This window comes from Melospiza melodia, chromosome 16 (assembly GCF_035770615.1).
Source record: "Melospiza melodia melodia isolate bMelMel2 chromosome 16, bMelMel2.pri, whole genome shotgun sequence".
Lineage (NCBI taxonomy): Eukaryota > Metazoa > Chordata > Aves > Passeriformes > Passerellidae > Melospiza > Melospiza melodia.
This window is the reverse complement of record NC_086209.1, coordinates 5,384,917-5,402,174: the sequence shown is the minus strand read 5'-3', so window position 1 is coordinate 5,402,174 and position 17,258 is coordinate 5,384,917. Positions and strand designations below refer to the sequence as shown.

The 17,258-nt window shown below is 58.0% G+C and overlaps 1 protein-coding gene across 5 annotated transcripts in view; it reads left to right on the top strand.

Annotated features, from left to right (window-relative positions):
* NLGN3 (neuroligin 3) overlaps window positions 1-17,258 on the top strand; it is a 40,909-nt gene that overhangs the window by 13,960 nt on the left and 9,691 nt on the right. For 2 of the 5 annotated variants that reach the window (XM_063170424.1, XM_063170425.1), the window contains exons 2-5: window positions 4,643-5,375; window positions 6,469-6,528; window positions 13,317-13,376; window positions 15,974-16,123. In XM_063170424.1, the coding sequence (XP_063026494.1) occupies window positions 4,898-5,375; window positions 6,469-6,528; window positions 13,317-13,376; window positions 15,974-16,123 (748 nt within the window). In that variant the 5' untranslated portion in view covers window positions 4,643-4,897. The other 3 variants (XM_063170428.1, XM_063170426.1, XM_063170427.1) reach the window with 3 other exon arrangements.

The window sequence follows — 17,258 nt, the reverse complement described above, 5'->3', positions numbered from 1 at the left end:
GGGCTGGGTGAGAGCTGGGGTTACTGCCCCGCTGAGAAGATGCCAGGTGAGGGGTGGGTCTGGCAGGTGCTGCTGCCTGAGAGCTGAGCACCAGCCTGAGCTGCTGGAAAGGTTTGGAGCTCAGCTGGAGAAGGGAAGGCAGAAGTTTCTCATGCTGCTTGCTGGGTACATGTTTGTTCTGGGGTGCATGGGCTGGCTCTCAGCAAAGTACAGCGGGGTCAGATGGTGAGCAGAGCTGCACAAGGCTGGAGGGTGCAATGGGACATCCTGTCTGCTGGCTGCTGGAAGGAAATCATCCATCCGTGCCAGCTGGGTGCTTTGAGGTCTCCATCTGTCCTGGCTCTGAACCTCGTGGGACACAGAGCCACAGCATGAGTGTGCTGAGCTGGGGCTCGGTGCCCCAGGGCAGGAGGCTGGGCCCCGTGAAGGGTCCAACACGGAGCAGGCTGGCTGCTGGCAGCTCCTCGGCCGCCTGCCAGGGGAGGTGTGGATCCGGCTTGTCTGGCTGGTGTGAGATGCCTGAATATGCATCTGCCAGAGAGGCTTCCAGAGGATCCCACCCGCCCAGGTTTCCATGGAGAGCGTCTCTTTGTTGAGGAGGAAGCGTCTGGCAGACAGTGTGGCCGTGGAAATACCTATGGAGCATTTGTTTTGCAGAGCACATGAATACCATCCCCACGAGCTAGCAGCCTCACTTCCTCTGCTCACCCACCCGCGGCCTGGCACAGCGACCTGGGATGCCTGCGGGTCTTTGTGCTCCCAGTTTCTCACTGAGTGCCCGTGTGAGCATTCCCAGTTTGGCTGAGCCCGCCCAGCCCAGCCTGGTTTCATTTCTGGTTTCATTTCTGGTTGGCAGGCTCAGCTCCTGGCAGGCAGCAGCCCGTCCTCGCCGGGGGACACGTTTGGCTTCCCTGCTGGAGGCAGCAGTGACAGCGCTGGAGGCGGCAAAACCGGGAAAGTTTTGCTCCCACCTCCCATGGGATGTGAAGGGAATTGCTTCCCTGAACCAAGTGTCCTTTCTCTGGTCTCTCAGTTCTTTCTCGTGCTTTGGATGAGCAAGAAGCTGAAGAGCTGTTGAGGCAGCAGGCAGCAATGTAAGGCACATGCAACAGCCCACAGTGGAAGGGATTCAGCTTGGGCTTTTATGGCAGTCTGTCAGCATTAAATTAAGGGTAAATTCCCATCCTAAATGTTATGTTAACATGAAGTTACATCAGAAAGCACAGAGCACAGAACAGCAATATGAGGGTATCAGATGTGTTACAGGGGTATTGTAATTATCCCAAATCAGGCATTTGAAACCCAGGGAATTTCAGATATAGGGTTTGCATCATCTTTTGGGTTTGTAATTGAAAAAAATACTAACATAGAAAGGCTTAGAAGCATGTCACTGAGATTGTTTGGGTGCCTTTATTCTGTGCTGTGGGGATATGTGCAGATGGAGGCAAAGAGTCTTTAAAAATGATGGAACCAAATGTGGAATTACAAATGTTAAAACACCATGAGCTGTATTTGAGTGTTAAGGCTTTGTGGCTCTCCAGAGTAACATTAGGGCTGCTGGGCCTTGACTGTGCATCTCCATATCTGGACATATTTGGCTATCACTTTTGCAACTCACCTCTGTGCCTCATATTTGTAAAGCTCATAATTGGAGACAGTTTTTAGTCCTGTAGCATCATTTTGTTTAAGTTAAGAATGTGTATTTAATTCTATCTTAGCTTAGGGTTTTTTTTGTCTTCAGATTTCCTTGTTTTTTCAGATCTGGATGAGGATTAAACAAAAACCCAGAGGAATATCATCATAGCATAATTCTGAGGAGCTGTAGCAAGAAGCAGTTTTTTGGCTGTGCTTTGCAAAGAGAGATTCCTCATTGTGTCAGGACAGGATGGTTACAGTGGGCGTGCGGAAGCTCCACGGATGCAAAGTGGGCTGTGAATTCAGCCCTGTGCCTGGTGTGCACAGCCCAGCTGGGCAGCTGTGTGGTGGCACTCCCTGGTGCCATGAAATTGCTTTCCTGGAGGAGCTGGTGCAGCAGCAGTGCCCATGGCAGCATGTGGCTGCAGCCATGAGGAAGCTCTGGAGCTGGGAAATCAGCTGGTGAACCACCCCTGGCAGGGCTGTGGTGCTCCTGCAGACAGAAAATGATGACAGATCAGTTGAAATGGCTCTGCAGGGAGCACTGGATGCACTATCATAAAGACTGGAAGCTGCCTGTAGCTTCCAGTCATACAAATTAGATATGACAGTCATTAATAATTAGCTCTATCCAAACCTGTGGTACCTGAAGGAACCTAAGCAGAACCTAAACCTGGGCAGTTTGCCTTCCAGCAATGTCAGTGATGGGTCTGAGGCACCTCTGAGATCCTGCTTGGGAGCACAGCTCTGGGGGGGTCCCAGGCCAGCCCTGCTCCCCTGGGATGGGGCTGCCAGGCCAAGGTCAGCTCCCTGCTGAAGGAGGAGCATTGCAGCAGGGAATGTGAGATGAATGATGGTTTTCTTCCAGAGCTGCAGGCAGAGCAGGGCAGCCAAGGCTGTGCTGCAGAGGCAGCTCCAGCAGGGGTGGGCAGAGCTGAGCTGGGGTCTCTGGGTGCCTCAGCTGTTTTTCTGCCCCTTGACTCAGCTTTTACTTCTCAGGCTTTGGCATCTGTTTGGAGGATAACGCAGCAGTGTCGTGCCCCTGCTGGGGAGTTTCTGTCGCTGCCTGGTGGGGCAGGAGGGGGTGAAGGGGCGTGATGTGCAAAGTTGTAGTGCCCTCCTTGTCTGGCATCACCTGCATTCCCTTGGCAGGCTCTGGAGAGGTGCCTGCATGCCCAGCCCTGCCAGGCCTTGCTGCTTGGGTGGGCTGAATGCACTAATATGATTTCCTGAGATGAGTGTTTCTGTTTACTGTGTTACCCTGATTTCTGAGGCTGCCAAGATATTTGGGTGTATCAGGAGGGCAGGCACAGCATGGGCCCCTTCCCTTAATGACCAGCAGTGAGTTGCCTGCACATGTGCAGTACAGATTTGAGACACCTTCTGTGGGGGGTTTTGGTTGTGTTTTGTTTGCTTTGTTTGCATGGGGGTTTTTGTGGGTTTCTGTTTGTCTGTCTGGGAGATTTGGGGGGGGGGGGGGGGGGTTTGGTTGGTTTCTTTTTTTGGGTGGTGATGGGGTTTTTTTCCTGCGGATTTTCCTCATTGGAAGAGGTGTTCTCTATTTGTGGAATCCCTGCCCAACTGAACCTCCACCAGAGCTGCAAACTCCCATCTGCATACAGCCCTTATTTTGTGCTCCAATAATTTCTAGGCAACTCTGCTCCCCTCTGAGCCTGGGAGAGCTCTGCCGGGTGGGCATGTCAGGATGCCCTGGGGCAGAGCGGAGGTGCCTCACTCACTCACCGCCGCCGCCGCGTCTCCCAGCGTGAGCACATGTGGCTGAGACGGGAGCGGTGAGCATCCCCCGAGCCACGGCCGCCTTCCCGCGGGGACCCGGCCGCGGATCCGCCCGCCGGGGAGCGGCACTGCCGGGGCTGGTGCTGCGGTGCTGGGAGCGCCGTGCGGGCTCCCCGTGCCCGGCTCCCCCGGGAGCGGCGGGGGCAGCCCGGGCGGGGGGCGCTCACTGCGCTTACATAAGCCCGAAATGCGCCAGGCGGTGCTGGGAGGCGAAGGGCAGAGCGCTGAGGATCCACAGAGCCTCCAGCGAGGGCTCCCTGGCACAGGAGCTCTGCTCGCTGACACATCCGCGGCTCCCCATCTGCGGTGCCCTCCCTTCCCCCGGGGCTGCCACAGCTGCTCCTCCTGGTGCTGCCAGCCCGGGCGGGACCGGGAGCGCGGCTTTGACTCCGGGCCTGCCGGGCACGGAGCGGCTGGGACTGAGGGCAGTGCCCACAGGCGGGTGGGAAGGAGGGAGGGCAGTGCCCACAAGCGGGTGGTAGGGAGGGCAGTGCCCACAAGAGGATGGGAAGAAGGGCAGATGCCCACAAACAGGTGGCAGGGAGGGCAGATGCCCACAAGTGGGTGGGAAGGAGGGAGGGCAGATGCCCACAAGCAGCTGGGAGGGAGGCAGATGATGCCCACAAGTGCTCTGTCTGTTCCCCTCCTGCCCGCCCAGCACCCGTGTCCTCCTGGGCTCTCCCTGCTTTGCCCAGTGGAGGGGGAAGCTGATGGGACTGTGCTGGTGGGTGAGATGAGTGCCTGGCCAGGACGTGTGGGTGCGGTTTGCCGGTGTAGGCTGCCCCAACAGGGGAGCAGTGCTGTGCTGAAGGCCAAGCACGGAGCACAGGCAGCTCCAGCTCAGCCAGGGGAGGAGAGGTGCCAGGGGAATCTTGTGCAGGGGCTGTGCTTGGCACCAGTGGTGTCCAACGAGCTCCTTATGGGGAGGGACACAGCACTGTCTGCTTGTCTTGGCACCCACACTCTGGGCAGCCCCTGAGCACTGGGGACAGGCTCTGCAGGCATGGGCAGACCGTGTGTGTGTGCCTGCACATGCTCTGCTTGTTCTGCCCCCTTTTGCCTGCTCCCAGAGCCACCTGCCTGGCTGCTGGCAGAGCCAATGAGCACCCATGGGTGGGAGGCTCAGCCAGAGATCCTGGCTCCTTCTGCACTGCACGGCTTCAACTCTTCCAGAGCAAGTCTGCTGTTAATTCCCTCCATCTCTCCACAGTATCAGCAGTCACCTCCGGGCTGGGCCGCTGGCAGGCAGGCAGCAGCAGGCAGCTGGGAGGCTGTGAGGAGCTGGTGCCACCTCTCCCTGCGTCCGACTCACCCAGCACAAGGTGTGGCTGGGCACCCCTGACTGCCGTCTCATCTGCTCCGTCCGTTCCCGGTGGGCAAATCAGAGCCTTGGTGTGATGGGGCTGCTCTGAGACCTCGCCCCAGGAGCTTCAGGCCTGGATGTTGGTGCTGTTTCTCCCGGACAATGTGGCTGATACTCTGGAGAAGCCCTCTCTTCCCCCCTGTTCTCCAAGTGCCTGAGCTGGTGGCCAGCTGGGACCTGCGTCTCACCCTCTGGGTGCTGAGCTTTGCCTCGATGGTTGTGCAGATGGAGGGCCAGGTCTACTCGCCCACCGTCAACACGCACTACGGGAAGTTACGAGGAGTGCGCGTGCCGCTGCCCAGCGAGATCCTGGGGCCCGTGGACCAGTACCTGGGGGTTCCTTATGCCGCTCCCCCCGTCGGGGAGAAGAGATTCATGCCCCCCGAGCCACCACCATCCTGGTCGGGCATCAGGAACGCTACCCACTTCTCACCAGTCTGCCCCCAGAACATCCACAACGCCGTTCCCGAGATCATGCTGCCCATCTGGTTTACCTCCAATTTGGATATCGTGGCCACGTACATCCAGGACCCCAACGAGGACTGTCTGTACCTCAACATCTACATCCCCACGGAGGATGGTGAGTCCCCACTGGGGTGACCGCAGGAGAGCGAGGGGGGGGTCACTCCACCCCTCCCCAGCAGTGGTTGGTCTCACCTGGGTGTTGTGTTTGAAGCATGTGGTTGTGGACCCCGCAGCATGCTGTCTGTTTGTGGAAAGCTTTCTCTGGCCACGCAGCTTGCCCTCTTGCCCTCAGCTGCCATCTCTGTGTCGCGTGCTCCTGCTCCTCCACGCCTCCCAGTCCCACCCCTCCACCTCCATGGCATCGTCACGGGTTCCTCCTCTCTTGTATTGCTAAATCTGAATCCGACTCTCTGACCGCAGATCCACAGAGTGACAAGCTGATTTGTGCTCCCCACAGGCGCCGAGTGCCAGGTTCTGTCTTGAGTTGGTTCGAGTTCGTCCTTCCTCCCTGCTTCCCACCCTCCCCAGGTCCATGCGCTAGTTGTGGGCGTGGGCTGCGGCTGGGAGGAACACTCTCTGCCTCTCCCTGGGAAGATGCTCCGGCAAGAAAGGGGCCACAGAGCCCTTTTCTGGGCCCTGGTACGGATGGGAGGTCGGGGTGCACCGGCAGACACATCGCTTGGCTGCTCCTCCGTGCGCGGTGGGCCGGCGGCAGAGCGATGAGCCTGGCGTGCTGGGGACGCACGGGGCACGCTCCTGTTGGGGTGCGGCTGAGCGGCGCTGGGTGCCTCCTCGTCTAACCTTTTCCTTTGTAGGGGATCCCAGCTGAACTGTAAGTAGAGGGCAGAGGAGGCAGCGCCTGCCCGCACGCCCGTCCAGCCTCACCGCAACAGGAGCCCCCGGGGATTTTCAGCGGGCCAGAAGGGACCCACAGTGGGTCTGCTGCACACAGCAGAGCAGCCTGGCGGGTCGGTGGCTTCTCCCAGGCTGCCTGGCTCCACTCCTCTGTCTCTGGGGCCCACGGGATGCATCATGCCTTCCTTCTCGCCCAGCACGGCTGGCCCAGAGTTTTCCTCCCATGGCGACGCTCCCTCCCCACCTCCCGCGGTCCCGGGGGCGGTGGGAGGGTGGCAGCGTGGTTGTGATTGCATGCCCACTCCCATCAGTGGAGCCTCCTGTTATTTTGTAGTCTTTTATTCATTTTACAGTAAAACGGATTTCCAAGGAATGCACCCGAAAGCCCAACAAGAAAATATGTAGGAAAGGAGGTATGTAGCAAGCCGACCGGCAGAGAGGCACAGAGAGGAAAGAGAGAGAGAGTGAGAGAGTGAGAGGGTGCCTGGCTGGCCCCCGGCCTGCAGCACTCCTCCAGCACCTCTCTGTGCTGCCACCCGGACTGTGGACCCTCCAAGCAGCCCCCCTGCCGCCCCCTGCTTCCCACTGGGAACAGCCCCATGGATGCTCCAGCCAGCTGGGGTCAGGTCATGAGGATGCTCATGGTGCTCCAGGCCTTTCAGAACAGCTTCTCCTGGGCTGAGCCTGCACTGCCACCTTCATCCCACTGGCACTGACAGCCTCCCCGTCCCTGGCCATGAGGGGTAGCCTCTGATGGCAGGCAGCACTGAAATACATCCCTCAGGTTGGGTTACCCCATTGGGGGGTGTAGGGACCTGCTCAGGGAAGGACCTGTGTGATGGGGCACTGCAGTCCATCCTGGGCTGAGCTTTTCCCCCATTGAATCCCTGATCATTTTGCATCCAGAGCTCCCTGGTTAAAAGCATAAAGCCTGTCCTGGCTGTGTAAATGCTGCAGATTCTGCCCTGAGCCTTGTGCCTGCCAAGGCTGCTCCCCACTGCTCACATCCCCATGCCAGTGCCAGTCCTGCCAGTGAGGATTTGGTCTCCAGCCCATGGCACAGCAGCCTCCCTGAGCCCACAGCAGCCCTAGCTGCCCCACGGGGAGCCAAGCACCTCCAGTTCAGACATGTCTGCTTTGCCTTGCCTCCACTGACCTTCCCCCATTGCCCCTAAATGATCCTGTATTCCCAACCAGTGACATGCGCTAGGAAGTAGAGACATAGAAATGGTATCTGGCTCAGCCCCGTGTCAGACACAATGCCTCACCCACCCCTCCACACAGCCCCGTGCAGGCAGGGAGAGCTGAGGGCTCTGTGCATCCCAAGATGAACGTGTGGACAGTCAGGCAGCCAAGCTCTTCTGAAAGGCTCAGTACAGGGCTCCTGCCCAGCACAGGCTGCTGTCCTGGGTGTCCTGCAGCAGCAGCAGCAGCAGCATCCCTACATCCCAGCCTCTGTCTCCCTGCACCCCTGGGTTTGGCGGGGCCAGTGCAGCTGGGCTTGGAGGTTTGGGGAGCGCTTTCCTTCCAGCCGTTTCCCCCAGTTCTGTTGTTTGGTTTCTTTGCTTTGCTTTTCCTGTTGCTGTCCTGGCTATTCACACGGCATCTCTCTGAGTGCCAAGGCTGCCCCTGAAAGGGCTGGCGCATTAGGGAGTCTGTGCACGCTGCCTCCGGAGCCGGCTGTGCCAGTGATCACCAGCCACTTCAAAGCGCTTCCTCTCCCGGCCCTCCCACCGGCTGCCAGCCCCCGCCGCCCCCAGCCCTGCACCAGGGGAGCGGGCTCCAGGTTACTGCCAGGCAAGGGGTGGTACAAGGCACGGCAGAGCACCTTGGCTGTGCTCCTCTCCCGGGTTTCCCTCCCCGCGGGCTCTGCTCACCGGCAGGGTTTCTCTGCAGCCCGTCTGCGGTTGTTGCCTCTGGTCACCTCCCAGGGAGCTGGTGGGGGACATTCCCCTTGCCCCCACTGGCCTCTGTGGACTCATGGGCCAGCAGATGCCCAGTGCCAGAATTAAAGCGCCCAGACACCGGCACATCCCTCCAGCTCTGGCCAGGCTCTGGTAGCTGTTGGCTTGAATTAATTGAGTCACTTGTGATGAAACACAGAAGCTCCCACACTCCTCATTGTGTATCCTGGGTTAGTAATGCTTGGGGAGAGGGTAATGTACCTGCAGTGCTGATTTCCTCAGGTTGAACATTTGAACGTTGACTCATTCTGGAATAATCATGATTACTATTTCTAAGGCCACAGACGAGCAGTGATAAGCTCTCCTGTCACAGAACAGTATTTTGGTGGCTGAAAATGCCTCAGCTCCCACCTTCCTGGAGTTTTCATGACTTCTGCCACCCCTAAGCTCTGTGTATTTCAGAGCAGACAAAGGACTGAGAATTTATCAGTCATGCTTGTTTATCTCTGGGACAGAAAAACATCCCTGTTTCCCTGCCCAGTTGTCCACAGTCATTTCCTCTATGGAAATTTTCTAAATGCCAGTCTCCTCCATACACATTGGTCCCTTCTCTGGTAGCAGTACAGGGCAGCAGTGCTCTGAGAGCAGCTAGCCATGCATGGTGCCAGGGGAGCTGACAGCACTGAGGCTTATTTGAGGCTCAGATTTTGCTGCAAAAATAGTGCTGCCCACCCAAAGACCATGTACACAGACACACAGACACACACCCTGGGAGCTCAGTACCTATGTGCAAAATGCAGCTCTGCCCCATGCTTTGTGCTGCCAACACTTCCAGCCTTTTTTTGGCTGTGGAAGATGCCAAGATGATTTTTCCTTCCCTTCCTCACCAGCCTGGGCAATCCTTGCTGCAGGGCATGAGGAGGTGGATGTCATTTTTGGAGGGGAAAAATGTAGTTGCCCTGCACTTTGCAGCTCTTCCTGGTTCTCATTAGCAAATGCCCAAATCTCTCTGGCTGGGATGCGGAGAGTCTGTGACATTGCAGAGACAAATGTGCAGGTCCAGCCTCTTCCTGTGCTGTGTGAGGGTGGCTGGAGCTCCCAGCAGCTCCTGGGCTCAGGAAGCTCTTTGGCAGCTTCTCTGCTGCTCTCCAAGAAGCTGACTTGTCTAAGTACCAGCTGAGGCTTCCCTCCAGCTGCACGAATTCTGCAGTGCTTCCTTGCTGGAAGCTTCTTCCCAGCCCCCTCGGAGCTGCTGCTCTGCAGGGCTGGCTGTGGGCAGACCACGGCCCTGGGGCTCTGTTCCACCCCGGCAGGAGCGATTTGCCAAGGTGAGGGTCGGTGTTTGTGCTGCGGGGGCAGCAGAGCGTGAGGAGATGCAGTGCTTTTACTGAGCCCACCCGGGGATGGAGAGAGCTCCTCTGCATCATTCAGGGCAGGGAGGGGCAGGGCAGCACCGAGGTGTGCTGCAGTCAGTCCTGGAGCAAGGGCTGATGGCACAGGTCCCAGCTGAGCTGTGGGGTTGTGCAGCAGCAGGTTCAAGGGCTGCACCGTTCCTGGCCCTGTCCCTTGTCACTCCCAGAGATGCTGTGGCTGGCAGCAGGTGTCCCTTTGGGTGCTTGCAGCCATCGGAGGCTCTGCTCCCTGCAGCAGCGTGGCTGCTTTGCAGCAGTGGGTGCCCCACGGAGATCCCACTGAGGAGAGGGTGCTGGAGCTGTCTGTGGGTGCCCTGAACAGACATTTGGAACTGCAAAGGTGTCATCTCAGGCTCCTGCTCTTCTCTTATCCACACCATGCTGAGAATGAGGGCTTTGAGAACTGAGGCTCCTTACCCTGCTTTATCTCTGTTTGCACTGGTGTCAGTGCTGCTGGTACGGTTTACTTAAGATAGAATAAATCCAGCATGGATGCCCCTGTTTCGGGCAAAGTGATTTTTTTTTTTTTTAAGTTGAACTTAAATCTTCCTAGTGGCTCAGATAAGAGCTCTGCATCCTTCCTATCGGCCTGGAAAATGTCACTTTGCAGTCAGCTTAAAGTGAAGTGGCAGACAGCAGACATTCACTTCCTGGGTTAGTGGAGGGTGTTTTTGATGGGTAAGGAGAAGAAGAGCCATGAGCCCTTTCCAGCTGTGAATCCACAGCCTTAAACCCATCCTCATGAGAGTGGGTGCTGCAGGGCTCTGTGTGGTGGCTTTTCTTAGAGCAGAGGAAGATCTCCTGGGCTGGGTGTCCCTGAACATGGCAGGAGCAGTGGAGAGTGTTACTGGGTGGGGGAAGTGAAGCTGTGATTGCTCTCACGAGCTGAGGGGCATTGGTGGGTGGTGCTGGAGGTGAGCACTGCAGCAAGGGGCAAAAAGCCCCTTGCTCACACTTGGTCACAACAGTGGGTGTTGGCCATAACCACCCTGGCACCTTCCTGCTGATGGGGGAGGCTTGTGCTTTGCATCTGCCACACGCACATGCCACTGCTGTTCCCCTTCCCTGGCCTGCATCACTGCACTCCTGCTTTGCTCAGCTTCCAAGTGCTGCTTTCTGCCATCTCTTCCAAGGTGCCTGAAGCTCAGGTTGCTGTAGGCTTGTCCCAGCCATCCCAAAGCTCTGCAGCAGCAGTCTCCAGCTGGATCCCTCCCTGCTCAGCTAGGACAGTTGCTCAGGTCACAGAGATGTTGTCCACTGCCCTCTTTTACAGCCTGACCAGTCCTCATAGCTGATTCCTCCATTCTCATCTGCACAGAGACTTCTGTCCCTGAAGGACACCAGGCTGGAGGGCTGCAGCCTGGCCAGTCCCAGGGCTTTAATAGCACCAGGGCCTTTGGCAGTGGGTGGAAAATGATCTCCAGCTGCCTGTGGTCTGCTTCTCAACTCTGAAGCATGGTGTGGATCACATCACTGGCTGTTGTCTTCATTAGAGAAAAATCCCCATCCCTTAGAAGTACCAAGAGGTTGGTGCGCAGCACTGGTTACCAAATACTGCATGAGCACTTTGTCATTTAAGTGCTTTCTGGCTTGCAGCTCTTCCTAATGAAGACACAGCAGGTCAAGCTTGCAGCTCCTGCAAAGAGCCTGAGTGGCTGCACATGCCCAGCCAAGTGTGTGGCTGGGCTGGGCTGGGCTGGGCAGGCAGCGTGGGGAGGAGGCAGCAGGAAGGGGGAGATGCTGGGGCTGAGGTGCTGGGGCAGGAGATGACAGGCATGGTGGAAAGAGAAGGATGTGAGATGCTCAGAGGATGGCTGGGTGGTGAAGCAGGAGGGGAAGGGGTGACACTGGAGCATGGTGGGGAAAATCAGAACAGCACATGAGACAGCTGATCCATCCCTGCCCTTGGCAGGAGCAGCTCTCCCTCACCTCTTTCTGGCAGTGTGTTCCACCTGGTCTTAAACACCTCCCCAGGCCACCTCTTCCAGTGCTTCTCTGCCCTTTCTGCCAGAAAGGTTTCCTTCTCATCCTGCCTCCTGTAGCCCCAGGGCTCCCTGAGAGGGACTTGTTGTTCCACCTCACAGTGTTCTTTCATGTGTTGGGATGCTGCTGCAGCTCCCATCGTGCCTCTGCTCCCAGCATTCATGTGACCCAGCCTTCTGTGAACTTTTCATGCCTGCTGGGTTTTTTGAGGTTTCTGGTTGCTGCTCCTCCAGGCTTTCTCCAGCAGGTCATGGCTGCTAAAGGCATTCTACAAGCCTCTCACCCTGATGGAGCTGCCTCACAGCCATTTCAGATCTCTTCTTCCCCCATCACAGATACCTTGTAAATTCAAATCCTGTCCCACTCCATGCTGCTACCTCTGTTATCCACCTCCCGTGTCACCTGCAGAATGCCACTCCCAGACTGACAGTGAGCATGGCTCCCCACTTTTGTCTTTCTGACCAGTTTTGTGCATTTAGTCCTGTAGTTCCCTGCAGCCACAGGCTTGCCCCTTGCAGGTGGGAGCTTTGCTGGGGGCTGTGAAAGCCCTTGCTGGGGCACTGGGAGCTGTTGGTGGTGGCAGCAGGACCCTGGGGTCAGCCGGGTGCCTGGCAGGGTGTCAGAGCCCCTTGTCTCAGGGGAAGGTCCCTGGGCAGTGCAGGTTCTGTGTGGGTGGGTCCTGCCTGGGGGAAGCCCTGCTGTGTCCCCAGAGGTCACCATCACCTGGGGAACCTTTTGTAGCAGGCATTAGGGAGCAGAGGACTCGCAGGTATTGATCTGCAGTTCTAAGAGGATGAGAACACCCAGCCTGTTACTGAGATTCAGAGCTCCAGAGCACAGGGGTGGCACCACTTGCCTTTGTGTCTACACTGGCATGCAGTCCTTTGCAGGAGTGGGGTTTTGGCACAGGTTTTTCAGCACCCCTGCTCCCTGCCAGCCCACAGGCCACCTCTCTGCAGTGTGGGGAGTGCCAGGCTCACTGCAAGCGATCCACAGCAGCAATCCACATGGGGCTGCTGGGCTGGCCCATGCCCCAGCTCTGCAGGGTGGTGAAGGGACACAGAACATCTGTAAGGCATTCAGGATGTTACAGAAACTCATATGTTTAGCATTCTGCCTTGGTCAGGTCAAGCTGACTGGTGCCTTTGAAATCCTCAGTGAAACATGGAACATGTCTTGTAAGGAGGGAGTTGGTGCAGGATGGAGCCAGGCAGCTCAGGGGAGCAGCTGTCATGAGGGATCCCTGCGTGCTGTGGGGGTCTCATGCAGTGGTGCCAGTGGTTTGTGGCACAACAGGGAGCCACACACGTGTGGGGGTGATGGGCAGGGACCTGCCTGGGGGTCAGTGGCCATGCAGGGCAACCCTTGGTGTGAGCCCTGCACAGGACAGCTGTCCCCAGGGGCAGCAGGGCTGGGAGCAGGGCTGGGAGCAGGGCTCGGTGCTAGCAGAGGGAGCCTTGCTGGAGCTGAGGGTGCATGAGCAGGTGGGGCCAGGCTGGGATGCAGGAGGACCAACAAGTGCTTTGAGAGACTCATCCACCACCAGCGCTGATGCTGTCACAGCCCCACTCGCGCCTTCCCTCCACCCCAGCCCTCCCCAGGGAGGATCTGGGAAGGGGCCTGGGTGAAGCAGCATCCTGGCACACTCCTGGGGCAGCGCTGCCCGTGCCCAGCACTGCCCTGGCTCTGGGAGAGGTGCAGTGTGAGTAGCCAGCAGTGCTGTGGGGCACAGGCGTGGCCTCACTGTCTCTGCTATCATGCTATTTTTGAATTCTCTTTTTTTTTTTTTTTTTTGTGTTCTTTTCTTCTTTCTTTCTTTCTTTTTTTTTTTTTTTTTGTTGTTTTGTTTTTATTTCCTTTTCGTTTTCCTTTTTGTTCTGTCTCCTCGTGTTTGGTCCCTAGGAGCCAGCGCTAAGAAACAGGGCGAGGACTTAGCGGATAATGACGGTGATGAAGACGAAGGTATTTCTGTGCTCGAGGCTGCCACTGCATGACACGCAAAGCAAAGCACAGCAGCTCCGTGTGCCGCCATCCGCTGCCACCCCCAGGGAGCCCTGTGTGTGTCTGTCTGCCGTGCCAGGCAGCGGCGCGGGGTGGGGGGCAGGCTGGCCGGCTGTGCAGGGCACCCAGCACCTTCCCCTCCTCCTGACGGGGGGAAGCTCAAGGGGTTTTTCCGCTTTAGGAGGAGTTTGCTCCTGCTCAGTTGGAGCCAGGGCAGGGAGGAAGCATGGCAGCTTGGGAGGAGAGAAGCCCTCGGGCACCTGGGCCCATTTCACCCTGAGCCCACAGGTCACATCCCACCTCCAGCCTCATCCCTCCAGAGTCAGTGACATGCATCTGAGCAGCCTCCCCATCCACCCCTGCCTGGCCCTGCTGTGGCTGTGCCAACAGCCTGAACACTTGGCACCCAAAGGGCATCTGGCCATGCACAGGAGACCCAGGGTCCACTTGGTTTCTGTCAACTTCTCTCCTTCCTCACCCTGTGAAAGTGAGGTCTTGCTTGCAAGCACCAGCCAAGACAGAGCAAGTGGCCTTTCAAGCAGATGTGATTCTAGACATATGCCAGGACTAAGCAAGCTGCAGAATAGGCTATTTTTAGTAAAACAGGGTGGTTTGTCTGCAGGTTATGGAGTCAGCGTGTTTGGCTGCAGAGATGTGATGAGGAGGTAGGAGGAAGGGTTGGCCAGGGTACAGCCCTCATGTGCTGAGGACAGTAAAGCCTCATGGTGTGCAGAAGGCCCTGGGCAGCTCGAACAAGACCTGGCAGATGGCATTTAGGATCTGGGAAATAGATGAAAAACTTTTTCCTTGGCAGTACTAAACCCCTGTTGTTTACTCCAGCTAACCTGTGCCCCATGATCTCTTGTACCGGGGCGTAAACTGGCGTTCAGCCTAAGGGACTCCACTGTGCTCAATCCACACACACCAAAATGTGCTGCAGCGGTTCAGAGCTGTTTATTTCCTGGTAATCTCTGCACATTGCTGCCATTCTGCTGTGAAGAGGGCCCTTTGTATGTCAGGGAGTGGGTGCAGGATGGAGAGAAGACATGGGCACTGATGTTCCTGCCCCTCACATTTCAAGTAGGTGGTCCTGGGAAAAATTGTCCTGGTGTAGCTGTGCCACACAGGCAGTGTCTGTCCTGGAGGAGCTGCAAGCACTTTTTGCTCCCTTGGTTCGTGCATTTGTCTGACTACATTCTGGCATTAGGAGAAGAGCCAGCACAGGTTTCAGGTTTGGCATAGCCTCATTCTCCTGGAGGGAAGAGGTTTTCTGTCTGGAAGGCCACCTTTAGCCATGCTGTGGGCCACGGCTGGAGGTGACAAGGGCCACAGGTACCCGTCAGCCTGGCCTGCAGCCCCCTGCAATGGGCTAGGGAGGATTGGACATGTGCGGGGGCTCAGTGGGTGTGAGGGAGCACAAACAGCCCAGTGGGCACTGGCATTGGTGTGGCTGTGCCCCAAGGGTCCCAGTCCTGGTGGGACAGGGCTGTGCTGCACCGCTCAGGGAGGCAGGCAGGGAGCAGCAGCTGCCTGGGGCAGCTGAGGCCAGGCAGGCACTGCCAGCCCACCTGGGCAAGGTGCTGGGTGTGAGTGAGCACAAGGCAGGACAAAGTCCATGGGTCTGGGTGGCCAGCCCAGGACAGGGCTGGGCAGTGCAGGCATGTGGGACCTGGCCATGTCTCCAGGGCAGGTGCAACTGCCTGTCCGTGTGACATGGGCAGCATGCTCCAGGAGGTTATTCCCTGTGGGTGGCCATGGCTCCCTGAGGGATCACCAGCCAGTGGGGCAGGAGGGGCAGGATGTCCCCTGGGCAGGAGAAGTCAAGAGAGGGAGCGTGGCTGCTCCCAGTCCCCCAGGCTCCCACTGTCCTTCCTCCCCGGCCCTCGGGGTCCCATTGCCCATCCTCACTCCATGCCTCATGCCCTGTCCTCGTCCAGACTCTGTGCTCACCTCCCTGACACACACACGTGCATCCACTGTCTGCCTCATCACCATGTCTGTGTCTGGGCACTGGGGTGCCGGGGTTACATCCAGACAGGTCCCTGCCTTCCCAGGGGAATGGGAAGGGGCAGTGGGAGAGTGAGACACTGGAGCACACATCAGTGGCCCCCCTCTAGGTCCTGCACACCCCCATCCCTGCCCCCCTCCGCAATGCCAGCTTCCAGGAGCCACGGAGTGCTCGGGTCCAGCCAAAGACAGGACATGGGGCTGCATCCTGGGGCTGGACTCTGCAGCTCCCACCCACAGCAGAGCTGACCTGGCTCCCAGCCCAGCTCCAGGGAAGAGCAGCAGGGTCCAGCCAGCACCCCTCCCTCACCTGCTCAGACCCCTGAGGGGACAGCGGTGCGGGGACAGAGCAGCAACAGCGGCCGGCAGGGTTGGTTCAGTGGTGTTTGCCTTTGGGGCTCCATGCTGTGGCCCCCAGGAGAGCTCTGCCTTTGGCTCCCAAGCCCCCTCCGTGGTCCTGGCAGCTGGCATTGCCCTTGTCCTTGGTCTGCCTGTCGGGCAGGGTGCTGCGGCCGTGGCTGCGGGCTGTGTGTAACCTGCTCTCCTTGCAGACATCCGGGACAGCGGCGCCAAGCCGGTGATGGTCTACATCCACGGGGGCTCCTACATGGAGGGCACGGGGAACATGATAGACGGCAGCATCCTGGCCAGCTACGGCAACGTGATCGTCATCACCCTCAACTACCGCGTCGGAGTGCTCGGTACGAGCTGGCGGAGGGACAGCCCCGGTGCCTGCCCGGACAGCGGCGGAGGGGCGGCGGGGATGCGCTGCGGGCACTGCCCCTGGCCCTGCCCTGGCAGTGCCCAGTGCCACGTGGCACAGCCCCCAGCACACGGGCACAGCCCCAGCACACGGGCACAGCCCAGCCCGCGCCCTGGCACCGGCTGCCCCCCGGCTCATGTACACAAACTGGCGCAACTGAAAGCAAATATTGGTTTGTGGTTAAATGAATAATAAATGTGTTTACCCAGCATCTCCTCCTGAGAGGGCTCAGACGGGTGAGGTGCCAGCGGGTGCTGCCGGGCTGTCCCGGGGACCTGGCAGCTCTCCCTCCCTGGGCACAGGCAGCCTCCAAGCCGCTTGTGCTGCTGGGACCCCGTCATGGGGTGGCATGGCTGGCTGCAGTGGGCACCACAGAAGGTGCCAGGTGCCATGCAGGGGAGGGTGGCAGTGCTGTGTCCAAAAGCACTGGTGACTTGAGATGCAAAATGAGGACAGAGGGTCAAAAGGCAGTGCAGTCCCCTGGCTGAAGCAGCAGAAACCCCCAGGGGCTGAGACACAGCAGGTTTGTGTAGAACACCACTGCCACTTCCCTTGCCAGCGTGAGAACAAGGGGTGTAGAGCTTTGGGGACAGCTCCTTTCCAAGCCAGGCTGCTGGCTCTCTTCCTGGCCATCCAGCCTAGCATGGTGCTCTCCCTTGGGCTCCTGCCTGGTACCTGCGGCAGCACATTCCTCTCATGGCCTCCAGAGCCCACAGTTTCATGTGGAAGATGATAGTTAACCTATTCAAAACCTTTTAATGTTAAAAGTCCTAAAATGGATAGGTGCAAAGATAAGACACATGAGTCACAATATGACATTAGACTCAAGTGGTGCCTTCATCATTTCCATTGAGGTGATGCACCACACCCAGCCAGACACCCTCCAGGTGCCAGCACACCCCTGGGGCCACTCCCTGCGTGCTGGGGTTACCTGCCTGGATTTTACCTCGGGCCTCTCAGGTTTTGGCTTCCTGCTTAAAGTCAAAGCAAACGAAAGAGTGATAACTTATCTTGGGTGTTTCCTGTGCTATTGAAAGCATTTCTCGCCTTTTTCCCCACTGAGAGCCTTTGTG